Consider the following 27,001-nt stretch of genomic DNA (forward strand, 5'->3'; position numbering starts at 1 on the left):
GCCTGAAGAAGAGGATTTTGATCCCTGAAAGTTCACAGTGAAATAAATCTGTTAATCTCTCTCTCGCTCTCTCTCTCTCTCTCTCTCTCTCTCTCTCTCTCTCTCTCTCTCTCACACACACACACACACACACACACACACACACACACACACACACACACTTTTTTCTTACTGACATCGATTTTTAAAATGTCTGCGTTGTGTAGGTCCATGTGCATGCATTAAAAGGTACACGTGGAGCCTGCTACTCAGCACACATCCAGCTACCATGTTATTCACTATCACACTATCACTGTCTATTTATGAAGTTGCCATAGTGGTATATCAGGCAAAAATCAAATTTTAAAAAAACAAACCAAAAAACAAGAGACAAAATGTGCCGGCACTTTAAAGACTAGCTGCTACATTTTAATATGATATTTTGTGGATCAGGTAGACTTCTTCAGACATTAAAATGAGATTGTATGACTGTCATATTTAGATATGGCGCCCCATGACCAGGTGAGGATCTTGGTAAAAATGACAACGATTTGTTACTAAAAGGAACATCAGACTGTGAATACTTTTGGTTCTTTTATTGTCTCTTGTCGTTAGCCTGCCTTGGATGGACTACACAGCAGCACAGATTTATCTTGGCTGCTTATAGGAAGGTCTAGCCTATACCCTACGGAGAGCCTACAAGAGTAAATTGACCATGACTAAACGGGCCTCTGTGGGTTGAAGAAATGTACAGATTAAAGGGCCAAAGGTTTTTTGACTTAGTTCTACTTGCCAGCTGACTCCCTGTTGATGTTTTAATTACAGTGCTAATGAGCAAATTATTTTGAGTGGGGTTCTAGCAAAAGGTGGGTTTTCAAAGTTTGCCATGTGGGGACTCCCACGGCAAAATGGTTGAGGCTGGCTGGACCCTGAAGCATGATCTGTACTCGCCGAGGCCTCGGATACCCTTTTTTCTGTCCGTCTTCCTTCACACATCAAATAGGCAGTTTTGCTGAGGAGAGAGAAGAGAGCCTGTCTTGAACTTACATCCTGAAGCAGTTGCTCCGTTGCTGCAGGTTACGTCTGACTTGCTTAGCTGCCGATGCTAAATCCTACATGGCACTGTTTCCACAGAATGTTGAATTGTACTTCTCCGGATATAAGATATTTGCCCTCTCTCTTTCTCTCTGGCCTTTTCCTCACCCCCAGATTAGGAAAGAGACATTCTGGCAATGAGATGCCACTTATTTTCAAACCACCCCCCCCCCCCCCATTTTACACATGTGCTTGGAAACTAGTTTCATTGGTTTTTGGTAAAACTGGATTGCAAGTACCCATGCTTAAGGCTGCTGCTTTGATCTCTTCCCTTGGTAGGCAAAAGAAGCCCGAGTGGGAAAGACTCTGATTTTTCTGAGTCTCCCAAAAAATAGCATTACAAATCTAAGCAGATGAGGCAGTGTTTTGCCTTCCGGCATTCTCCAACTGTTAAAGGAGTCATCTTCTAACTGGACTTGCCAGTTTTTCTTCCTTCTGATTTATTGCAGTAATGGTTTTTAAGATTTGCTTGTTTTTTTACCCATTTTTCTTTGCATTTCTGCTCTTTGGATTCAGTTTACCCTTCAGTGCTTTCTTGCCTTCCTGTCTCCCCTCTTGTGTTTTGTTTGCTTCCCCAGGTCTCCAGGAGAGTAATGGTGGACAAAGAGAGAGTTTGATCTTATCATTTATTCCTTGTGCACCCATTTCCTTCCTATTCCCAAATGGAACTAGGACTTACCTAACATGACGTATGTCTTTAATGCATATGTATTGTTTGTTTAGTATGTCATGCAGGAAATCCACATTGTCTATCCTGCTCCCTCTCTCTCACACACTCACTCATTCACACACTGATGCATGCCCGTGCACACACACACCAATATTATTTTATACTTGTTACAGAGGTCCCTCTTCTGTGGTATCTCATGGGCCACATACTGTACCTTGATTTCATATCTCATGTCTTGACTCTGATATCTCATGGGATGGGAAATGGGATGTACTCTTTCAGAGTGTATTCACAGACTGAAGCGTTACACTTCTCGCAGTTTTATTTACATGTTATACTTCATCAGGCTGTTTTCTCACCCCACCCGATGTACACATTTTAACATCTTCTGGCTTGCTGTGTTCCATACATTCAAAGTCTCCATTTCACTGCATCAAGATAAAGTAATTTTGATATCACCCTTAATCCATAGTTCAGAAGTCCATGAATGGAAAAATATTTTTCTTCATCCAGTTTTAATTTGGAACTAAAACATTGCTACTGTATTTTGTTTGATTAAAGCATAAACATGTCCAAGACTAGGGTATTGATTTTTAAAATAATGTCATGCTACTGGGAACTTCCTTCCTTCCTTCCTTCCTTCCTTCCTTCCTTCCTTCCTTCCTTCCTTCCTTCCTTCCTTCCTTCCTTCTTTCCTTCCTTTCTTCCTTCCTTCCTTCCTTCCTTCCTTCTTTCCTTCCTTCCTTCCTTCCTTCCTTCCTTCCTTCCTTCCTTCCTTCCTTCCTTCCTTCCTTCCTTCCTTCCTTCCTCCCTCCCTTCCTTCCTTCCTTCCTTCCTTCCTTCCTTCCTTCCTTCCTTCCTTCCTTCCTTCCTTCCTTCCTCCCTCCCTCCCTCCCTCCCTTCCTTCCTTCCTTCCTTCCTTCCTTCCTTCCTTCCTTCCTTCCTCCCTCCCTCCCTCCCTCCCTCCCTCCCTCCCTTCCTTCCTTCCTTCCTTCCTTCCTTCCTTCCTTCCTTCCTTCCTTCCTTCCTGTACCAACACAGAAATGAGTTGTTCTGAATGTTATTCTCTCTTAATCTTATGCTTTCTGATCTCTTAATGTTGTTCAGCATGAACAGATTTCTTCTTCAAAAATATTTTGCTTTCCCAGTAGTAATTCACCCGTTACACAGAATACTGTACTGTTTGGGGCGAAAAGGACTGGTGACTATCAGTAGTATCCAATAATTAGATTCAGAAATAGCTGTAGCCCTAAATGGAGATAAGAAGGACCTGATCGTCCGGTGTGCTGGCCCCAGTGATGGCATGTATGCTCACTCAGGGATCCCAAATAAATCAAGGCATCTGCATTCATGAAGATCTTTGAGTGACTGTAACGGAATGGGATGTTAGTGGCAAGAGCAGATGTATAAGGGCCTGTTGTTCTCACATATAATCATGCCTCCTGAACAATTTTGTGTATTTGTTTTAAACTTTCATTAAAATAGCCAAGCGATACAGTCCAGTTCAAGCTCAGTTTTAATTGTCATGCAGTAAAGTAAATACGGTATATTGAATGCAAGGTACTCTGCTGTGAACAATACAGATCGGTATAATATATCTTTCTGAGACAATGGCACCATTTCAGTGGTCTCCAGTGAGAACCTGGCTGTTTCATACTGTCAAAAAAGTGAATTCTTCCTAGTCTAGGAATCCCTTCAGGGCTCCTGAGCTTCCATGCTCTCCTGCTTGCTGGTCATAGCTTTCAATGGGTGTCTCAAAAGCATGTGAACAGTGATGAGGCATAAAGGAGTATACAGCTGGGCAAGCAGTCAGAGAAGTTCAGATGGTGGCATCAGTTCAAATGCAAAGCATCTAAACCAAGGTCAGCAGTCCACAATCATCAGCCAGCAGAGATAACAAGAGGGAGAAGCACAGTGAGAAGCAGTCCGGGTCATTCACAACAAGAGAACAAAGAACCTAGCAAAGTTTGGTGGATACCAATTGAAAGGGTTTTTTTTACCAGAGTTCATTGCCAACACAAAGTGTTGGAGTGCTAGCTGTTTATGTGCTGTTGCCAAGGTGTGTCTGGTTCTGTGTTAGATTGGGAGCAAGGCTGATTCTTAAGGAGGCCACTTGCTCATGGAGAAGCCCCTACTCATGGGGAGACCTGCTCTGGATTGGGCCTTTGCCTGGAACTGTTCTAGCACTTTGGGGAATGTGAGGAAACCAGTTTCCTCATCCTCGTCTACAGCCAAGCCTCTCCATCTGGCGGCACCACCTTTTATAGCCTCAAGAACACTGGGTTCCTAAGGAACAACTGACTCCTCCATAATCCTCAAGTTGTAGGACTCAAACTCCTCCTTCCTGGAGGATTTGTGTGACAGGAGCATACACAGAAAATGAAATCTTCCTTACTTATTGGAAAAAAACATTCTCCTCCAACAGAATCCTGGAGAGCCCCCTGCACCCTTTAAGGTAAAGGGGGAAACATCATGTTTACGTAAGAGCCGGTAGCAGCTTTCCCCAACCTCTTGTTCTCCATAGGTTTCGAATGAAAAGACCCATCATCCTCAAGTGAGCAGTGCCAGACTTCTTTCTCTCTGGGGATGTTGGAAATTGTAGTTCAGCACATTTGGAGAGTGTGATGTTTGCCTGAAGATACTATAGTGTGCAGTATGTTCTTTTTGGCTCAAAGCAATGACCAAATCAATTACCTTGGCCGCTGGTAGATGGATGGTAGATGGCAAATTAAACCTCTTGGTCAGGATCTGGGCTCCTGACTGTGTTCTCAGAAACACACTGAGCAAAAATATCAGCCCACATACAGTATAAGCCATTGACGTTTCTTCCAAAGGTTGTGTGAATCAGCCTCTTTCGCGAGAGGTAAGTGTGGGTGGAAAAACAGGAAGTTATAATGCTTCCTATTTATGAGGTGAAGTGACAGGTTATTTGTGAGATGAGATGATAGACAGGGGCTCATGACAGACAATGGACCTTCACTGGAAATGTCTGGTAGATTGTTAGAGAGGAAGAGAAAAAAAAATCAAAGTGAAGCCCACATCTGTCAGCTAATTTCTTATTCCAAAAGAAAAGCTGGGAATAACAGAATGTTTCTTACAGAAACACTCAAGATATATTTCAAATTCTGTAGTTGATCCTGTTGCCCTAGTCACTTTCCCCCCTGCTTTTCTTGTTTTAGTTTGAGGGGGGGAGTGTTAGCTGTGATTGAAACTTGCATAAACATGATATTATTCTGTATTTCTCTTTCCCCTCCTCACACAGTAGGTTTTCTGTATGAATCACATGTTGACTCTCATTGGTGACTAACTGTTTCAACCATCATCAGTGTCTAATTTTCAAGTGTAAATCCACTCATTCTTCTGCGTGGTCTTCTGTGAATGCACACAATAAGGGGTTAAGTCAGCGCCTGCGCTGGTCTTCTCGGAATATTCCAGAGCTCTGCAAAGAGAAACATTGTCAATACTATCTATACTGCGCATGCTCCGCCCGCCCAATCCTCAGTTCCATTTCTCCGCCGTGTGGAATGGTTCTTCTCGGTAGAGCTCCTCTACTTTTCTCTTTTGATAACGTTATTTCGGTCAGGATTGCTCGGTTTTTGGACTTTTGCGCGTCTACGACTACTCGTTTGCCTTTCGGACATTGTTGCTTTCAGCGGCCGTATTATTACCGCTTGTGGATCTTGCCGGGGTTTTCCCGCCCTTTTCAACGGCCATTGCGGGCACTTTTTTCCTATGCCCCCTCCACCATCGGGCCCCTTCAGCCGCTGTGTCGTTTGCTCGGGTAAGATCCCCTTTCAGGACGGGCACGACACTTGCCTTTTTTGCCTGGGGGAGTCGCATTCTGCTCAGAACTGCGAGCATTGCCAAGCCTTTACCAAGGCCGCTTTAAAAGCTCGACAACAGAGGCTGAAACTACATCTCTGGAATTCAGCCCTGGCTGCCTCCCAGCCTTCACCTATGGAGCTCCCCTCTACCTCTGCGGCTTCCCATTCCGAGGGTGCCCCTAGCCTTTCGGTACTCAGCAAGCCGTCAGACCCACCTGCGAAATCTAAGAAGTCTTCAAAGAAATCCTCTGCTCCCAAGGCTGCGGTTCCCGCAAAACCTGCGAAACAGACAAAAACTAAGGCAGCTGTGAAGGCATTGGACGCTGTATCCCAAGCTGTGCCGGGATCCGTCGTCCTCTCTCCATTATTGGAGGATTTGTCGAAAGACAAGGAGTCGACGTCGGGGGCGGCTACCCCCCTTCCTCCTCGTCAGCCGGAGCCGGTTATACCCCTTGGCGCTTTCTCTCCGACGCCAAGTCAGCTTGTTCGCGCTACAACAAGCTTGGGTTCGGCACCGGTTAGCCCTGTGTCTTCTGGGCGGGCTTCACCGGCTCCATCGATGTCACCTCTGCTTCCCCGCCCTCCCTCGCCACCGAGAAAAAAGCAGGCGAAGAGGAAGCACTGCTCTAAGGATCGCTCAGCCTCACCTCATAGAGACAGCAGGGACAGGCACAAGCGTTCCCGACGTCGTCACAGATCGACGTCGACTGACTCCTCCTCTTCCGACTCTCGTCGTCGTCGTCGCAAGCGCCGATCCAGACGTCGGTCTTATTCTCCTTCACCGTCGACGTCGCCCGACCGTCGTCATCGACGTCGGAGGATTAAATATATTTACCTCTCCTCCTCTTCCTCTTCTTCGCCGTCGACCCCACCTAGGAAACATCGACGTCGACATAAGAAAAGGGTAGCAGACACCGACCAACCTCTTCCACTACCAGTGCCATCTACTGCTCCACTCCCTGCGGCCCCGTCGACATCGACTGCACCTCCCACCGCTCCTCCTCCCCCGCAACCTGTTCCTACGGTCGTGCCGCAAGCCCCACATCCACATCGACCTAGGGGCCATGAGCTGTCGTCTGATGATGATGTTTCTTTCTCGTCACAGGATTCTGAATCGGAGGAAGAGCCACCTCCTCCAACTGCACCACACGATTTGCCGGTTGGGGAAACGGTGGAATCGGACACGGGCAACCCTCACGATTCCTCACCCTCGGAGGACTTCTCCTCATATGCGCAAATGCTATCGAGGCTAGCGAAAACACTAAAGCTACACGTTGATGAGCCTGCTCCTCCGGAAGAGGACCTCATCTTCGGTGATATTAATAAAGAACGTTCACCACCTCCTAGCCTTTGCTTTTTACCCGCCTTACTGAAGATTATCCAGGAGTTCTGGGAGCATCCTTCGACATCGGTGCCCTTACCCAAGAGGACTGAGCACATGTATAAGATTGTTGGGGAGGATGCCAAGTTCCTCTTAAAACATCCTATCCCTAACTCCCTCATAGTGGAGACGAGCTGCACTAAACCATCAGGAAGGGCACATGTGGTCCCCACTAACAAAGAAGGTAAAAAGCTGGAATTAATCGGCAGAAGACTTTATTCCTTGATTGCCTTCATACTCAGAGTTGCTAATTATCAGACTGCTCTAGGAGCATATCAGAAGCAACTGTGGGTCAAGACTTTGCCAGCTTTACACATGTTGCCTGCTGATACACGCCAAGCCTTTTTGAACACCTATGAGGAAGCGCAAACCGTTTCCAAGCACCAAAGAATTGCAACCAGACATTCTGTGGAAGCGGCAGCCAGAATCCTCGTTACTGCTGTCAATCTGCGTAGGCATGCTTGGCTACGCGCCGCAAACATTCTTGAGGACGTGAAGGCTAAGGTTGAGGATTTACCTTTCGATTCTTCTGGTCTCTTCAGTGAGAAAACAGATAGCCATCTTGAGGACTTACATAAGGCAAAGAAAACTGCTAAGTCCTATTATATTCAGCCACAACCTAAGTTCCACAGGTACCAATGGAAACGGTCCTCTAACCAATACGCCCAACCTTCCCAGCAGTTCAGGCAGTTCAAAGACACCTCCCGTTCTGCCCTTCCTCAAACTTCCGCTGCTCCATCTACTTACCGTACCCACCAGGCATCGCAGCGTCGTCAGGCCTACAAGCCGCCTGCAAAAAAACACAAACAATATCTTTGACTGGATAGCTCATCCTTCATCTATCGTCACAGACATAAGACTCCAACCATACTTTCAAAACTGGTCCAGTATCACAAGCGATTCCTGGGTTCTAAGAATTGTTTCATCTGGCTATCGCCTAGAGTTTTTGGAATATCCTCCTTTAGGAGGGGTGCAATATACTACTGCAAACCCCATTCTAGAGGAGGAGGTTCAATCTTTGCTTTCAAAGGGAGCCATTCAAGCTGTCCCACAAACAGATATGCCCAACGGTTTCTATTCCCGCTACTTTGCCGTCACCAAAAAAGACGGCGGCATGAGGCCCATCCTCGATTTAAGAGACTTGAATACTTACCTGCATCCTCGTCGATTTCGCATGGTGACATTGGAATCCATCACGCACCTCCTGAAAAAGAAACACTGGTTCGTCCTCATAGATCTCAAGGACGCTTACTTTCACATCACCATTCATCCAGATCATCGAAAGTTCCTCAGGTTCATCTTCCAGGACACAATCTACCAGTACTTGGCTCTTCCATTTGGCCTCGCCACAGCGCCTCGCACTTTCACAAAATGCATGGCTCCTGTGGCGGCTTACCTCCGACTCAACGGCATTCACGTATTCCCATACATCGACGACTGGTTAGTCGTCTCTCCATCCAGACACAAGGCCTACAGGGATACCAAATTCATCCTCCGTCTCCTCAAGGGCCTGGGACTCACAATAAATTACAAAAAATCACACCTTCGCCCTTCCAAAACAGTACACTACATTGGTGCCAGGATAGATGCGCGCAGGGGGCGCATATTTCTTCCACGTCAACGAATAAGAAAGATTCGCAATGCCATTCAGAAGTTCCACCCGGGTCGCTCAGTCTCAGCAAGACACGCTCAACATCTTCTAGGGCTCATGTCCTCTACGACCCCCTCAGTTGCTCACGCTCGACTGAAACTCAGATCCCTACAAATTTGGCTGTTATCCCTTTTCAGTCCTCTCAAGGATCACCAAGAAAAGAGACTTCTAGTGTCACAGGAGTTAGTACAGCAACTCCAATGGTGGGCCTTCCCACCACATCTGCAGGTGGGTCGCCCATTCCGGCCCCTAAGGCTTACGGCCCAAGTTACTACAGATGCAAGTCCCACAGGCTGGGGAGCGCACTGTGGGCACCATCGTGTGCATGCTCGGTGGTCCCGTCAGGAGAAGTCCTTCCACATCAACCACCTCGAGATTCTCGCAGTATTCAAGGCACTCAGAGCCTTTTTTCCCCTAGTATGTGGCCGTGGTGTTCAGATAGTCACCGACAACACCACGGCCATGTACTATATAAACAAACAGGGGGGCACACATTCTCCATCCCTGCTTTTTCTTACAGTAACTCTATGGGAATGGTGCTACCAGAACCACGTATTCCCAGTAGCAGTTCACCTCTCCACGGAGGACAACTTTCTGGCGGACCAACTCAGTCGCCGCCTCGATCAGATGCACGAATGGGAATTGAATCTGACAGTGTTCCACCAACTATGTCGGCGATGGGGCAAATCTCTTCTAGATCTTTTTGCCACACACCAGAATACGAAGTGTCCACAATATGCATCCCGGGCAGGCCTAGGCCGCAACTCGCTGGGAGATGCCTTCATGCTCTCTTGGAGAAACGGTCTACTTTACGCCTTCCCGCCGTTCCCATTAATACAGAGAACTCTGGTACAACTTCACCAACAGTCAGCAGAAGCCATACTGATTACCCCCTTCTGGCCTCGCCAGCCTTGGTTTCCAACATTACTGGAGATGTCAGTGGATTCGGTGCGCCTTCCCAACTTTCCTGCGCTCATCACACAGGATGCGGGAACAGTGCTTCACCCCGATCTCCACACTCTTCGACTCACAGCGTGGAGGATATCCCGCAGATCAAGGAAATCCTAGATAAATCCAAGAAAGCTTCTACCTCTGCTTTATATGCCTATAAGTGGAAGAGCTTCGTTAAATTCACTGAATCCAAAGGTTTATCGGCCGTTCCGGCTTCTCTTTCTACAACACTTCAGTTTCTTCGTTACTTGTTTGACCTCAGATTGTCTGTTGCCACATTGAAGGTCTATTTAGCTGCAATTGTCTCCTTCCAGCCCAGGGAATCGCCCTCCTCACGCCTTTTCTCTCACCCTACAGTCAAAGCTTTCCTCAAAGGACTCATTCATCTTAGACCACCTCTCAAACCTCTGATGCCCCAGTGGTCTCTGACTCTGGTTCTAAATGCACTCATGCGTCCCCCTTTTGAACCACTTGCTACATGTTCCTTAAAGTTGCTATCTTTGAAAGTGTTATTCCTGGTCGCAATTACATCTGCTCGTCGTGCTAGTGAACTAGCCGCCTTGAGGGCTGACCAACCCTTTTTACAATTCTTCAATGACAAGGTTATTCTCCACACCGACGTGTCCTTTCTCCCGAAGGTTGTTTCAGAGTTTCACCTAAATCAACCGCTGATTCTACCCACCTTTTTCTCACAGCCTGCCAATGAAACAGAGCGCATGCTCCATTCTTTGGACGTCAGGAGGGCACTCTCCTTTTATGTTGCACGCACTAAGGAGTTCAGATTGTCTCCTAAGCTTTTCCTGTGTTACTTTGGGCACAAGAAGGGTTTACCAGCCTCTTCCTCATCTATCTCCCGTTGGCTTGTTTCAGCGATATCGTTGGCATATGAATTACAGCACAAACCTCCTCCTGAGGGCCTGCGTGCCCATTCCACCAGGGCAGTGGCCTCCTCTACAGCACTTCTGCGCGGAGTTGACCTTCCAGATATTTGCAGAACTGCTACATGGTCAAGTGCCTCCACCTTCATCTCCCACTATAGGGTGGACATGAGAGCCAAGAGGGAGACTAGATTTGGGAGAGCTGTCCTCGCGTCTGTCCTGCAGTGACGACCCACCAACCGGTAAGCCAGCTTGTTAATCACCCCTTATTGTGTGCATTCACAGAAGACCACGCAGAAGAAAGACGGGTTACTTACCTGTAACCATGGTTCTTCCAGTGGTCATTCTGTGAATTCACACAAACCCGCCCGTCCTCCCCTCTGTCCGTTACTGTATATCTGCAAATCCCTTTGCATGGGCATGTGGCGGATAAATGGAACTGAGGATTGGGCGGGCGGAGCATGCGCAGTATAGATAGTATTGACAATGTTTCTCTTTGCAGAGCTCTGGAATATTCCGAGAAGACCAGCGCAGGCGCTGACTTAACCCCTTATTGTGTGAATTCACAGAATGACCACTGGAAGAACCATGGTTACAGGTAAGTAACCCGTCTTTTTGTTCTGCAGATTTATGATTCAATTTTTAAAAATCATCGTCATCGTAACATTTTTATAATATTTAACTGAATACTATCAACAGGTATCTGTGGAGGATGGTTGTGATGACAGATGAACAATGAATGGCTTGAAAGGGGAAGATGCTTTGTGACCAGCAGCCACAAAAACACTGAAGCTTTTTTAAAAAATTTGGCTTAACATTTAAAGGCATGGTTTAGGAAGAACTGGGGAGGGGGCTTTAAAACCTTAGATTCCATCTATGCTATCCTTTTCTGTTGCCGTCTGCCGCAGGTAGATATGCGGCTTCAGTTATGGTGTTTATTTAGTGCAAGTGATGTAATTTATCTTTTTCAGCCTGTTCACTTGTATGTGTCTCTGCCTGGGGTTGACATGTGAATTGCTGGTTTGTTTGTTTCTTCAAACTGGGGCCGTAATGGCACAGGACTGAGAACATAAGCATGATACTGATAGTACCAATTCAGAGATAAAGTTGACATATGGTCTGCACTCCACAACCTACTGCTTTGGAAACAGAACACATGTTTTGACTTAAATCAGCTTAGATGAGACCTGGCCTTTTTTTATCTGTTGCCGCTGCTTGGGCATCACCGTGACATGCTAGAGCAGTGGGCACCAAGGGCGCCATAACCCCCCAAGTGGGCATCCTAAGAGTCTATGAAACCTGCAGCAGCCATATACAGTGGTGCCTCGCTTAACAAGTGCACCGTTTAACGAAAAATCCATATAACGATCCCTTTTTGGGGATCGCTATACGGATCTGCCCCAATCGCCGCACTCGCTTTGCGACGATTGGGGCGACCGGCGGCCATTTTGGAGCCGCCGAACAGCTGATCGGTGGCTCCACAATGGCCGCCGGATGCGAAAACATCGCTGGAGGGGTAAGTTTGCACACTTATTGGAACTAAGTTTAATGCGTTCCAATAGGTTTTACTTACCCGCACAGCGATGTTTTCGTATAGCGAAGGTTAATCCGGAACGGATTAACCTCGCTATACGGGGCACCACTGTACCATCATTTGCCTCTCTTCTGGAAAAGTGAACAGGGAGGGTGGTTATACTAGCAAAAAGGAAGCACCTGTTCCCTGTGTACCACAAAGGAGGCATAGAATATACCCCATGAACTGCACTGGTGCAAGCAAATGCCTGCCCTCCAATAACCATTGTTTGTTGGATACTACTATATGATGTCAGTGGGTTTGTTCCTTGAAGACAGGTGGAATGTAGACGTTTAAAGTCAATAAAGAAAAGTCAAACGTATGTTTTTGGGCTTTCAGAAGAAACCAGACCCAAACAGTTCAGGATTTTAGGGCAAATCCCTCTTTCTTCGGCAAAGGGATAGCTCTGGGTCTCCTTTTACTTCAGGGGGGAGGGTATTTTTGTTTTTATTTTAAATAATACAGTACGCTCAAATATAAACCATCTGAGTTGCACTATCACGGAGTAAATTATCATAATCTGTGTGTCAGAAGCAAAACAAGGTTTTGGCTGAATTACCATAGTTTTTGCTCCATAAGAGGCAATCCCCCCCCCAAAAAATGGGGGAGAAAGTATGTGTGTCCTATGGAGTGAATACTGTAAAAAAGGGTTCAGCCACCACCACCTTGCTGGGAAGCCTCTGAACTGGCTGCTTGCCCTGGCAGTCACATTGGACACCACCACTCTGCCATCTGCACTGCTGGCTTTCCAGGATCTGTCTCCTAGAGCCAACCTGGAAAACCAGCAGGGCCAACAGGCCTATGGCAGGAAATTTAAATGGCAGAGGGCAGTGAAAACAGCCAAGGACCAAAGAGAAAATAGTGATTCTTGAAAGACCAGGGGAAACCACAAATGCAATCCCCCACTTAGGCAGGTGAGTTTCCCCACATTTGGGGAAATCACAGGGATCAGCACACCTGAAGTGCAATGGCTGAGCCTCACCCTGAGAAAACCACTCCAATGATCATGGTATCTCCCCTGCAAGGCATGAATTGAAATGGCCCCTGCACCTCCTACCCCCTTCTGTACCCTGACACCCCCCCAAGGCATGGTGACCCCCAGGCTGCACCTCCTGCTCGGAACAGGGCTGCACAGCCCCAGTTCTGCCAGAGGCCAAGAGAGCTCCTCAGTGTTTTGGGGTGCCCCACGGGACCCCCTCAGGGGCTGGGTGTTCCTCCCACAGTCCTCCAGTGCACAGATATTAGCATACCTAATGTGCGGGGAAGGCAGGGAAAGCGGGAAATTCAAACTTTCAATTAGTGAAGAGGCTGCTTGTCTGCTTCCTTGCAGTTAGAGAGCTGGGAGAAAGACCTGGGACTGCCTGGTATTGTCATTTTAAAATGTAAAAGTTAGTTTAAAAGCTGCTTGTTTGGGGTTAGTGCTTGGGTGAAAAGGTGCTCCGTTTGAGTTGAAACCTGCCTGTGTAGAAATGTGGATGTTTGCTTTAAAAGCTGCTAGTTTTGCTTTAAAAGCTGCCTGGGAAGCCTTTCAGACCAGTGCCAATCAGCTGTTAGGTGGGGAGAGGGGAAGGAGAGGAGAAGAGCACAAAACGGCTGCCGGCTGGGTGCCGGCTTTTAGCTGTTTGGTGCTCTTTTTCGGCTGTTCGGGGGGGGGGGGGGCTACCAAGGCACTGTGAAGAGCCAGGCTCAGTCTACAGTACCTGGTAAGTGACTTCCTTTTAATTTTTTTTAAGTTTCTGACCTCCCCCCCCATTGGAGTGCATTAGTTAATTTTCAGTGCATTTCTATGGGAAATTTGGATTGAACTTGCAAACTTTTCAACTAGTTCTGGGCATCTAATAGAGAATGTATTTCCAAAGGGTGTTACAGCAGGGAAACTAATGGTGCTTTATGAGCCAGAACAAAACTTGGCTGCTGATCACAAATTAACCCTGCATACACGGGAAAGCAAAATTCAGTCTTACTTTTAGTTGTTTCCAGGTCCTTATGATTGTGGTATCTCTTTGATGTATCTAAATCAGAACAGGGCCGGGAAGTCTCAGACACAGGGCATTAGTTTTTTGGTTAGTGTTTTTGGAACAGAGTTCTTGCCTCTAGCACATACAACATTTGCTGATACAGTAGTTTGAAAATTAAGAAAGTCAAACTTCTTTGTGACTTCTAACTGGATTACAGTACCTGCTCCCTGATTTCAGCTACTATAGTTTGTATTCATTTTTTTTTTTTTTTTTTGGCTCGTCAAGAACATTGTTCCTGGCTTTGTGTGGCCTAACCTGTTGCATGCTATAAACATTCAGTTATGTCAGAAAACCAAGATTTGGTCTTATGCTGAGCATGTGCTACTGCTGGTGAATGGGATCAAGTTACGCTTTGTGTTGCTGTTCTTTTGCATAACCTAAAGTAAATAAGGAAAACCAGCTGTTAAATAGTTTAATTCCACTATTTATCCTCCATACAATTAAAAGGGACCTCTCAATGCAGTGCCAAATCAGACAAACCATTTCTAACTTAATATAGGCTTGAGCTGTAGCTGGGCAGAGTTGCACAACAATCTCATCTGTCATTGAGACATTTTTATAAGCATGGGGAGGAGGTGGATGAAAGGAAATGTAAAATATAGGTACTGTATTGTGGTATAGGTCTTATCACTGGCTGATAATGGTCTATATGTACTTGACTTAAATTTATGGTACACAAATTTATGGTACATAAACTAGAGTACACAAACCTTTAAGTCTCTCCATTTGTTAATGACAGTGGTAATGGTTCTTAATGCCACTGTTGACTGCAGTTCACTTTACATGGTTCAAATGTTATTCTGTTATAGTTTATTAAATATTTTATTACACTATTTGGTTCAGATTTTTTTTTCTTGTGTTCCTCTAAAAATTAGGTGCGTCTTGAGGTCAGATGCATCTTATGGAGCAAAAAATACGGTATTTCAGTGTCAGCTTTCATGGATCTTCATAAACTTCTTCAGATCCATGGGATAGTATATTGAGGTCGCACGTATATCATGGGAGGTGGGGATACTGTAACATAACAGAATAATATAAATATCATTAAAAAATCAAAAGGGTGAGAGCAGAAATATGTGCAAACGTTATTCTATGTTCTGCGCAGAATTGGTGCACTTTTTGTGTGTGAAAACATCCTCGCAACATAGCTCACTTTTATGGGTTACGTTTACCACCACCTGTCCCTTAAAAAGAATTCCCTGAGGCAATTAACAACAAGAATAATACCTAGAACATAGTCTTTGGAATTGCCTGGAGGCAAGGGCAGTCCTGCCCATGTGGAAGTTCTCTTCCTCCCCCCCCCCCCCCCATGACCTCCATTGTTCCTGCTAGCTCTGGAGAGCTCTTTGAACCAGGGAGAAAGCTGCCACCCTCCCAGCATTTCTGTGTCCTTGCACACGTTTTGTCTGATCCCATGTTATTCTTACAGGCTTGCTGGGCTCTGCATGCATTTGTCTTTCCATGCTCTTTAGCCCCCCCCCCCATGCAACCACACACATACACTGCTGAAATGCAAAGCCAGGGCCTGCAGCAAGCAAGCTGAACCAGAAGGGGAGCCTCATGGACAGACAGACAGTGAGCTGGCGTTGTGTGGATGTTTTCCCAATGTATGCTTAGATTATGACTTCCTTCTTTTCAGATTATTACTTGCCTCCCTCCCCCCTTAGCCACAGCTCCTTGTTTTTCCATTCTTTGGCAGTGGTGCGCCATCCAACCTTTGGCAGCCTGCTTAGTTTGTGTGGTGAGCACACAGAAAGAATGCAACTGTCCACTCCTCGTTGTAGAAGCTTTCTCATTTATCTGCATACAGTTCTTGGTTACTTATGCAGCTAGGAAGCAATTGGAGAAGTGCTACGTGAAATAGCTTTTGAAATATTTGTTATTGCGGTGTTGGAAATCCATCACATGTTGGCTGGGGGATTCTGGGTGTTCTGGTTATACAACTAGGAGACACATTCCATGCCAGTACTGGATTGCTGGTGTTTCTTTGAGAAAGCAGCTTCATCCTCGAATCTTCTTTGCGGGAGTAATAACAAGCATCTTCAGGGCTAAAACACACAGAGATCATGGAAACTGACAGTGTCATTATGGGCAAGTAAGCGCAGGAGCTGAAAAAGAGAGCGAGACTTCCTTTCACTTAAGAATTGGCGTCGAAGAATATCATAAAATCTAAGGAGTAAATCTGGATGCCTTCCACAGACATTGAGAAGGGAAACCATCAAAACAAAACAGGAAGTTTCTTCCACCTTAACATTCTGTTACTTTTCTTGTGAGTGTGGTACATTGTGGTTTACAGTGAAGGCATTATTTTGACACTTCAGTAGCATGATTTTTCAACAACTTCCTGGTGATAGCCTTAGGTAGAGCTCAATAGAGGATTTCTGCTGCCTTCCCTGGTTGGGAGGCTATGGCTTTTAATATTCATGGAACATTCTAGCAACTGTTCTTTTAAGCCATGTTTTCCCCAGAAATTCTTCTGTCAGTTTTAGGGAAAGATGCTTCTTTACGTTACTATCTCCCTCCTTCTCTCTCTCTCTCTCTCTCTCTCTCTCTCTCTCTCTCTCTCTCTCTCTCTTTTCAGTGAAGCAGGAATTATATATGAAAGGGTCAAACATGTCACAGGGATTTGACAGCTTTGTGTGTTTCTGTCTCCTTTTCATGCTGACATGAGTAAGGAGAAAGGCAATGTCAAAGGAAGCCTGAGGAGAAAGGGACAATGCAGTGTTTTGTCGGGAGCTGCAGTTATTACCAAGGCGCAGTGGGGGGTTTGTTAAAACTTCTCCATGAAAAATAACAAGGGATGTTGGCCTATTACCACACCCCGCAGAATTTTCCATGCATCTGGTTTGGTCTTTCAGGGGCACTGAGGAGTGGGACATCGAACTGTTCACACACTTCTTCTGGATTTCTCACATTGTTGCTGTTACCGTGCCATCAAATCAACTCCAGCTTATGGTAACCTTATGAATGAGCAATCTCCAAAAACAGCTCTTAGAAATCCAAGGCTGTGGCATCCTTTTGGGGGGGGGGGGTCAATCCATCTCATATTTGGTCTTCCACGTTTCCTGTTGCTTTCAACCTTTCCTAGCATTGTTTCTCACATGCAGAACAAGAAAAGGTGGTAGCAGAAGCATTAAAAATAATGCATGTCAACATTTATGTATTCCATTGTTCACATGAACCCAGACGTAACAACGCTGAGGGCTCTTGGGCCTAGTTCCAGCACACTGGAATTGGAACAGCTCTATGGTCCCTGGAGCTGGCGGATCAAGGCCGGCCGTGCTCCTGGCAAGAGCACCTGAAGGAAGATTTCAAGCCAAAGGTCCTTTGAGATTCCCACTTGGTGGGAAGAGGTGGAACCTGGGAGTAGTCTTGAGCAAGAGGCAGAAAAGGTTTAGTTGAGTTCCAGAACATAGTAGAGAAAGGTGCTGACCTGGAACTCCTCAAAGTCTCTCCATGCTAGCTTGCCCATTCTCCCTCTGGGTTTTCCCTGTTGGTCACTGCAGGAAGAATAGCTGACTGCCCATAATATTCCCTGCCTTTATGAGTCTGCCTAGGTGTTAAGATCATCAGGGGAGACCCTTCTGTTGGTCCCACCACCCCCACAGGTGCGACTGATGGGGACATGGGGGAGGGTCTCCTCTGTTGCTGCTCCCAGATCCTGAAACCCCCTCCAGACCACTCCCATCCTTGCTGATGAAAACTTTTCTCTTCAGTCAGGCTCTTTGATTGGCTGTCCGAGAGGTGGTTTTAAATGGAATGTTGTGTGCCTTGTTGCTTTGAATCTGTTTTTGGTGTTGATTTATTTGCCCTTTTTAGTCTGGTTTTTTTTATATATAATTTTAAATACTGGTATACTTAATGTTTTTAGCTTTAAAATACTGTGCTTTAATGATGCAAGCCTCCATGGGTCCTTTTTAAGGAGAAAGACAGGGTAATCAGTCAATCAATCAATCAATCAATCAATCAATCATATAAACATGGCTTTGAAGAATTTCATTCATGTCTGCCAGATTAACAAGGAACTAAAGTATGAATGATGCAATAAATAGAATTATTTCTGATGAAAATATTTTTGCCAGTCCAATAGTACATTCTACTGATAACCATAATAGTCTGAAGTTGCAGTGGTCTAGGGGGCTTGTAACTGCATATTATTAGAGTTTTAATAGTAGACAAAACAGTGACCAAAACCATAATAAAAGCAGTTAGCCAAATATGAAATTGCAGATCCCTGTATTTTGAATTCAAACATGACCCAACTTTTACCTACAACTTAAGTTTTAACACCAGCATCTTTTTACGGGTTGCAAAAGGAAGGATTTTGTTTATGGATTTGTGCCTAGAGTTCATAGCCGTAAGACTTTCATATTTTACAAAAAAAAAACCCTGAAGTATTTTGTACATACTGTATAGAAGATAGAAACAATGTAGATAAATAAAGCTTGTAGAATTAGACAAGCTGATGTTACCTGAAATTATTGCAGCAGTGAAAATACGTATAACTTGATACTCAGATGGATTTTGATTGTTAAAGATTCGTGGGTTTATTCTGGAATTAATCCTTAATTGGAATAAATGCCAGCTGTGATGAACACAGGCTTCTGATTTTTTTTCCCTTCTTCTTCTTCTTCTCAGGAGGTCTGTAAAGTTCTGTAGGGCTCCTGGGGAGGGTAAACCATCAGGGTTTTTTATCTGACAAAGTAACTGAACAATTTACTTTTGTTCCAAATGAAAATCTGGGCATGTTTTACTTACAAGTGTGAATGTGTGCTTAAGAGTAGGTACTTTTAAAATTATATTTGCAACTCCATATATTGGTGTAAAAATAGATAGAGAGAAAAGGAGAGAGAAAGAGAGAGAAAGAGCGTCACAAGCACTTTAGAAGTGGCAGTAACATTACAGATTTGTAATGGTGATAAAAGAACAGCACACAAAACCTTCAAAAATGTTGGGATCCGCTTTGTGGCAAATTAGATAATCCATGAATTACCGTTTTCTTACTCTCATTAATTAAATCTGCAACCAGAAATCTTGGATTCACACTTGATAGCTGTTCAGAAACACTGTGCCTGCTACGGATTGTAATTAACAATGTAGTTTTGGAAATAAAAGAAGTGGCATTTGAGCAGCAGATGAAGGAATGGAGGGGTATAATTATGATAGAGGATTATTTGGAACAGCAATGTTCATCTAGCATAGAGGGGTTTTTTTGCATCGAATAGAACAAGGCAGATAATGGCTGTGTTTTTCTGGACCAATAAATAACAGGGAATGAACGCACAGGATTACAACACCCACTCACCTCCTGCATATAGGAAGTTTTTAAGGAAAGGTTTTGTATAAAAGGCATGGTAAATTAACACTGGGGCGGTACCCCCTACCTGAAGATGTTTGTGTTATGCAGTCTGTTAACAGGCTGAGTCATAATTAATAGGTGTTGTAATCTGATGACATCATTTGGGATAAAACTGGCTGGAAGAAGTAGCGATCTTAATATAACTGACAGATTTGGGTTGCTAGATGTTATTCTGAAAAGGAAACATGTACAAGATTGGCATGAACTTTCAAGTTGTGAGCTGTAGTCATTTCTGGGCTTTTCTTATTGTTCCTGTCAAGAGTCAATTTGACTGCAGAGCGTTGGGCTCAGGAGGTCAAGGCTGAAGTCCCCACTGAGTCACGACAACCTCTGAGTCGCTCTTGCTTAGTGCACCCTGCCGCATAGCGGAGAAGAAAGTGAGCTACGATGCCACCTGGAGCTCACTGGAGGAAAGATGGGATATAAATAGAGGCGAGATATAAATATAAGTACAAAACAAACCTCAAATAAATAAACAAATTGTGTAGTCTGAAGCTGGCACTTCAGTGAAGAAAACAGCACTGATCTCTCATCACTTCGTACATCAGCCATCTGCAAAAATGACAAGAAGCTACTGCAGTCATCATCGCCTCTGCCACACTGTTTTTCGTCAACCTTATTGTGTGTGTGTGAGAGAGAGAGAGAGAGAGAAAGAAAGAGAGAGAGGTCTTTATATATCTTTCAAAGCTACTTTTGGAGATAAAAGCCAGCAGGGATTGATTCCAAATGCAGGTTGAATAAAAGGCACTCTAGACTTCTGTTGGGCCTAGTGGTTCCTGACTCTGAGATCATCCCAATGATTTCATGTGGACCAGTGGGAGCATACCATTGAGTGGAAATCTGATAAACACATGCCTTTTGCCCTTTTCTCTTTTTTTTAAGGCACAATGGGGAAACAGAATAGCAAGCTGGCTCCCGAAGTGATGGAGGATCTGGTGAAAAGCACAGAGTTTAATGAACATGAACTCAAACAGTGGTACAAAGGATTTCTAAAGGATTGCCCTAGTGGAAGACTGAACCTAGAGGAATTTCAGCAGCTTTATGTAAAGGTAAGCTCTTCTCCACATACCCCCTTTTTTTCTTTTTTGGTGGCAGGGAGGGTGTCTATAGGACCCAGCGCAAATATATACCAAGGTCCAGTTTAATCACGTGCTTCAAAAGCAGCTCACTAGGTCCTTTGTAGATTAGAGTCCAATGAATGCACAATTGTGGCTTGCTTGTTACAACATAATTTCCAGGATAATATCCCCATAGGATCTTCCTTCTTACGGCACAATTTTATTTTCCTTGCATTCAAACCATGAATGTGACGATCTATACGGCTAGTATGCAAGGCTGTTGTCCTGTCTTGGACGTTTGTTCAGAATTGCCATTGGGGTAATTAGTGACGCGAACAACAAAACTTCGCCATTCTGCTACCATTTTGCAGCCTTCCTCCTGTTTTTTTTTTTTCATTTGGAAGCTCTTTAAGGTAATGTTCCCCAACCTGGTGCCTTCTAGTTCTGTTAGATTTAGCTACCATCATCCCCAGCCAGAAACCTGTGATTAAAACAACTCCTTCCACCTACAGAAGCTCTTGAAAGGCATTTTAAAAAATGTTAAATACTGTAGAATAAATATAAGAGTCTATAGCCAGTTGCTATTCCCAAATGGAGTTGACCCAGTTAAGCAGTGGGATTTATAAATGTATTGACTTACTATTCAGCAAATGATTCAGTGGGTCTTCTTTAGTTGAGATTACCAATTGGATGTTGGTTTAAATAAATACAACCCACATCCCAACATTTGGGTTACTGGATATATTTTTCACTCTGTTCCATGTTTGTGTGCATTCTTCCTCTCACATTGCTAGAAATGTGTACTTCTAGGGTTTAAAAAATTGAACTGTTCTTTCCATTGGGAATCTCACCATTTTCTGCAATAGAATATTCACTGATGCATTGAGAGAGTATGCATATTCTATGTAGTGTTATGATCAGTGATATCTTTTACTGTGTTTGAGAAAGGATATGAAGACACGGTCCTTCAGACTCTCCTTTACAACTATTTGATGTTTATTAGTGATTTTGATTGGGGTGTATTGTTTGTAATGGTTGTATTGTTTACTTTGTGTTCTTTCTTTCTTTACACACACGTAGATACAGATCTCAGTGGGGGGCCGGGTTTACCTAAATTTAATTATGTTTAGACAATCTGATTTTTTTGTTTATAACTTTTTAAAATGATCTTTTCATTCATTTTGAGGTGTAATAAATAAATGGATAGACAAAAAAAGTGGAAAATCTAGGTTTTAGTATTATTGCAAGAACAGCTAGCCGTTTTCCAAATCCTTTTTTTTATCAACATAAAGCAGAGCCATTACTTTAAAAGAAATATCCAATCTGGACCCTTGCCCTTCCTGGCTCATAAAAGCAGAAAGAGGAGGAATGGCCGATTGGGTATGGGGAGTGGTAAATGCCTCCTTGCAGCAGGATAGGATTCCTTCTTCCTTAAGGGAGGCAGGAGTAAGACTGCTCCTGAGGAAGCCCTCCCTGGATCCCAGTGTTTTGGATAACTACTAGCCAGTCTCAAACATCCCATTCCTGGGCAAGGTACTGGAGTGTGTTGTGGTTTCTCAGCTCCAGGGATTCCTGGAGGAAGTGGATTATCTAGACCCATTTCAATCTGGTTTCAGGCTTGGCTATGGGACAGAGACTGCTTTGGTCTCATTGGTGGATTACCTACTCCGGGAACTGGACAGGGTTAGTCCCTGTTGGTTCTGCTGGACCTCTCAGCGGCTTTCGATACCATCCACCATGGTATCCTTCTCGGCCATCTCTCTGAGATGGGACTCAGACACACTGTTTTACAGTGGCTCCAGTCCTTCCTGGAGGGGAGAACTCAGAAGGTGGTGCTGGGGGACTCCTGCTCAACTCCCTGACCATTGGCCTGTGGCGTTCCTCAGGATTCTTCTTTGTCACCCATGCTTTTTAACATTTACATGAAAACACTGGGAGAAGTTGTCTGGAGATTTGAGGTTCGGTGTCACCAGTATGTGGATGACACCCAGCTGTATCTCTCCTTTCCACCTAATTCCAGGAAAGGTATCTTGACTCTAAACCAGTGCTTGGCATCAGTAATGGGCTGGATGAGGGCAAACAAACTGAAGCTTAATCCAGACAAGACAGAGGTGCTCCTGCTTAGTCGGAAGGCAGATGAGGGAATAGGGATACTACCTGTGCTGGATGGGGTTACACTCCCCCTGAAAACCCAGGTCCGCAGCTTTGGTGTACTCCTGGATTCATCCCTAAGCTTGGCTGTCCAGGTCTCAGCGGTGGGCAGGAGTGCATTTGCACAGCTAAAGCTGGCGCTCCAGCTGCACCCGTTCCTTGAGATGTCGGATCTGGCTACAGCGACACATGCCTTAGTTACATGCTGTTTGGATTACTGTAACACGCTCTACGTGGGGCTGCCTTTGAAGATGGTTTAGAAACTTTAGCTGGTGCAAAACTCTGCAGCCAGAGTACTGACTGGGGCCAGCTACATGGAGTGTATAATGCACCTGTTACAAGAACTCCACTGTCTATCAGTCCATTTCTGGGCCCAATTCAAAGTGCTGGTCATTACCTATAAAGCCCTATACAGCTTGGGTCCAGGCTACGTGAAGGACCATATCTCCCTATATGCACCTTCTCGGCAATTAAGATCTGCAGAAGAGAGACCCTCCTCAGTTCCATTGCCAGCACAAGCACAGCTGATGGGGACCCGGGATAGGGCCTTCTCTGGGGCAGCTCCCAGGCTATGGAACGCTCTCCCTCAGGAGATCAGGATAGCCCCTTCCCTGTTATCCTTCTGAAAAAAATGCTAAAGACCCATCTCTTCAGGAAGGCTTTTAACAATTATAACTGAATCCCTGAACCCCATTTCAGCAGAAATTTCAATATTTTTTATGTTTTCAAGTTTTAATCTTTTAATAGTATTTTAAATCATATATTGTTTAATTTATCTTTTAATATTTAACTTATTGTGTTTTTAAATTGTGTGAATTTTAATGTTGTGAGCTGCTTTGGGTCCCTTGTTGGGAGAAATGCAGCATATAAATACTTTAAAACTAATAATAAGAATAAGAATAGTACAGACTGGATCACAATCTCATCAGTCACTGTTCTCTCACTTTTGGAAAAATACATTATTTCTGAGGTAAAATATTTTTATCATATAGAATACTTTCTTCCACAACTTGTGAGTGAGATTTTAAAACAGTTTAGTTATTTCAACAGAGTCTGTAAAATATTATTGTGAATTAATCATCTAGTCATCTATCGTACTAATAAGTGAGGCTTTCTGTGTGTCATTTTCCACTGAGGATTGTTTTAGCATGTAGGTAATAACAATTAGAGCATGTGTCCTGAGCACACTCCTGTACTGCAGTGAGTCCTGGACCCTTCATGCACGGCAGGACAGGAAACTGAACGCGTTTCATATGCGTTGTCTCCTATGCATTCTTGATATCACCTGGCAGGAAAACGTTCCAAATAGAGTAGTCCTAGAACAAGCTGGAATTTTTAGCATGTATACATTACTGAAACAATGACATCTACATTGGCTTGGGCATGTTGTGAGAACGGCTGATGGTCGGATTCAAAAAGATCTCCTGTATGGAGAATTAGTGCAGGGAAATTGCTCCAGAGGGAGACCACAACTGCGATACAAGGACATCTGCAAGTGGGATCTGAAGGCCTTAGGAATGGACCTCAACAGAGGGGAAACCTTGACATCTAAGCGTTCAGCCTGGAGGCAAGCTTTCAGCCTGGAGACACTTCAAAATGGGAGTCCAGCAGGCCGAGGCAAAGAGGCAGTCCCAAAAGCAGCAAAACCAGGGAGCTGGACAGGGGACATATTGTATTTGTCTTCGGTGCGGAAGGGATTGTCGCTCTCGAATTGGCCTCCTCAGCCACACTAGACGCTGTTCCAAGTCCTCCATACAGAGCACATTACCATAGTCTCTCGAGACTGAAGGATGCCTAATTTAACAACAATTCTGTTTCACTTCTCCCTCTTTTCCCCTGCCGCACAAACTTATACAGTAATTGTAATGCCTTTTAAACACGGGCATCCTGTCTGCTACCAGTTGTCCAGTTCTAGTGCATGGGTCCAGTCAGCTCTGGGTCTAACCAAACATGGCATAGATGCCGTGAAATTTAACCCTCAGGCATATAGCTTATATTTTGGACCAGTTGTTGAACAGATTGGGTACAAGCTATTTTCCAGTGATTGCGCAATGTATGGGCAACAGTGCTTCATCCCATCCTCAATCCATGAACCTTTTTGGTCCAGCAGCATGGCTATTCCTTTAGCTGGAGTAATTTCCTAATGTACAGAAGGGTGACTTTTAAGGGGGATCATTCCTGCAAAGCAATGCTTTCTGATGCTGTAAGACATGATCATTTGTCATCCATCTGATCACACCCTTCGAAGAGAAGTTGAGAGAATCATGTTAACCCTTACTGCATCTCCCAAAGGGATGGCTTTTGAGCAGGCCCACATCAGTGAATGAGATTTTGCCTCCGACTCAGTGGATTTGTGGCCCCCAGTCTGTAGGGCTGCCATAAGTTAAAAAAAAAAGATTTGACAGCACATAACAATCAGGCTCTGTCTTAGTGATCAGTGTTGTCCAATTTCCAGTGCCCCATAAGCATCAAACTGAACAGGAGTTCAGTAAGCCCCAAACAACAGTTTTTCTGTATGGCACATAGCAACATCATATTATGGTAAATGTGGTTGAGGATTTTTGTTAATGATTTTAAAAAATAGAAGAGGTAGTTAGATCACACACACTGTGCATGGATGCTTTTGAACTTTACGTTGGGGGGCTTGGTGACTCCAGTGATTTACCTGCATCTATATTGATTTACTAGGAAAGGGAAGGTCTTGTTAGCTTTACTTCTGTCTTTTTTTTTTTTTTGGTGGCTTTGATTTTGGACTGGTACTGTAAATTTTTCTATCTCTAGAAAATTGATAAATTAATTGATGTCTTGTGGCATAAGCTTTTGTGGAGTAGAGACAAACTCCGGAGAGGTTGTGGTAATCATCTGTTGCAGCAAAAAGGAAGAGTTTTGTCTTTCCTAAAAGATAAAAAGTTACTGGAGCGTAAACGCCAAATAAGGTCAGTTCTAGGCTACAAAAGTTTATAACTGACAATCAGTTTCATTTTATGGTCCTGGAAGATTCTGTTATTTTTGCAACAACAGGCTAATGCAACGAGGCCTCCGGGAGACTAGGAAAAAAACAACAATTCAGTTGTATTTTATTAGGCAGAAGCACAGTGAAAAGATATTAAAGATTCTGATTGCCATTGTGGCATCTCTTCATGATGTGTAAAAATAAACCAACCAACCCAAATCCCTGAACTGGAGAAATGTTAGGAGTGAGCCTGAAGCTCTTGTACAGTTTTGTCATAAAATATTTTAGAATAGCAACTAGGGACAGGTTGCTTGAAATGAATAATTTCTCTGTACGATCGCCTAAGTTGCTACAGAACAAAATATGATCAGCCTTGCCATGGAACAGTACTCCCGAGTGGGTGTACTGTGTGCAAGTTAAGAGGGAATGGCATCCTTCAGTTAGGCCCCTGAAAGCCACCAATCACAATTTCAGATCACTTCCCCATGGTTGTTTGGAGCACTGGAAATATGTGGTGTGTTGTTAAAGTGATGATGCTGACATACAGTGGTGCCTCGCTTTACGATTGCCCCGCATTATGACGAATCTGCTTTACGATGATCTTTTTGCGATCGCAAAACAATGGTCTAAATGTGGGAATTTTGCTTTGCGATGATCGGTTCCCTGCTTCGGGTACCGATTCTTCGCAAAATGATGATTTTTAAACAGCTGATTGGCGGTTTCAAAATGGCCACCGGGTAACTACAATGGCTCCCCACTATGTTTAGGAACGGATTCCTCGCTATACAGGCAGCGAAAATGGCCGCCGTATGGAGGATCTTCGCTGGACGGTGAGTTTTAAGCCCATTGGAACGCATTGAAAGGTTTTCAATGCATTTCAATGGGCTTTTTATTTTCGCTTTACGATGTTTTCACTTAACAGCAATTTTCCTGGAACGGATTATCGCCGTTAAGTGAGGCACCATTGTCTAAAGTCCTAAATAGTTTGGGACCTCGATATCTGGAGAACACCTCTTTCCAATGAGATCTGTCCAGCCTACCCAATCTTCCTAGGCCAGGCGGTTCAGATCAGTGAACCCAAGAGAGGCCCAGAAAGAGAAGAGCAGAAACAGGGCCTTTTCAGCTGTCGTTCCCCATCTCTGGAATTGTGTCCTGCCCAAAATTTGCCTGGCCCCTTCACTGGGATTTTCAAAGACCTTGGAAAACCTGGCTCTTTAGACAGACATTCCCGGAGCTTACAATATTGTAGCACAGTGGTTGTCTCAGCATTCATATGATCAGTTCCACCACCTTTTCTTTTAAATTACAGTACTTTTAAGTTACCCTCAATTTTATTTTGCTTTTCTGTATGTGTACTGGTGTTTAATTTTGATCTTCTTATAGCTATAATATTTAGTGCCTTTTAAAGTGTCTGTCTGTCTGTCTGTCTGTCTGTCTGTCTGTCTGTCTGTCTGAAAGAA

At 44.4% G+C, this 27,001-nt stretch overlaps 1 protein-coding gene and 1 non-coding gene across 3 annotated transcripts in view; one reads left to right on the top strand and one right to left on the bottom strand.

Moving 5' to 3' along the window:
• Positions 1–27,001, top strand: part of VSNL1 (visinin like 1) — a 116,050-nt gene that overhangs the window by 36,921 nt on the left and 52,128 nt on the right. For both annotated transcript variants that reach the window (XM_073001848.2, XM_078388426.1), the window contains exon 2: positions 20,262–20,428. In XM_073001848.2, the coding sequence (XP_072857949.1) occupies positions 20,267–20,428 (162 nt within the window). In that variant the 5' untranslated portion in view covers positions 20,262–20,266. The remainder of the gene's footprint in view (positions 1–20,261; positions 20,429–27,001) is intronic.
• Positions 12,880–13,035, bottom strand: LOC140703398 (U1 spliceosomal RNA). Its single transcript, XR_012082812.1, has one exon. It is a non-coding gene; the product is annotated as a U1 spliceosomal RNA (small nuclear RNA).

Source organism: Pogona vitticeps, chromosome 1, assembly GCF_051106095.1.
Source record: "Pogona vitticeps strain Pit_001003342236 chromosome 1, PviZW2.1, whole genome shotgun sequence".
NCBI lineage: Eukaryota > Metazoa > Chordata > Lepidosauria > Squamata > Agamidae > Pogona > Pogona vitticeps.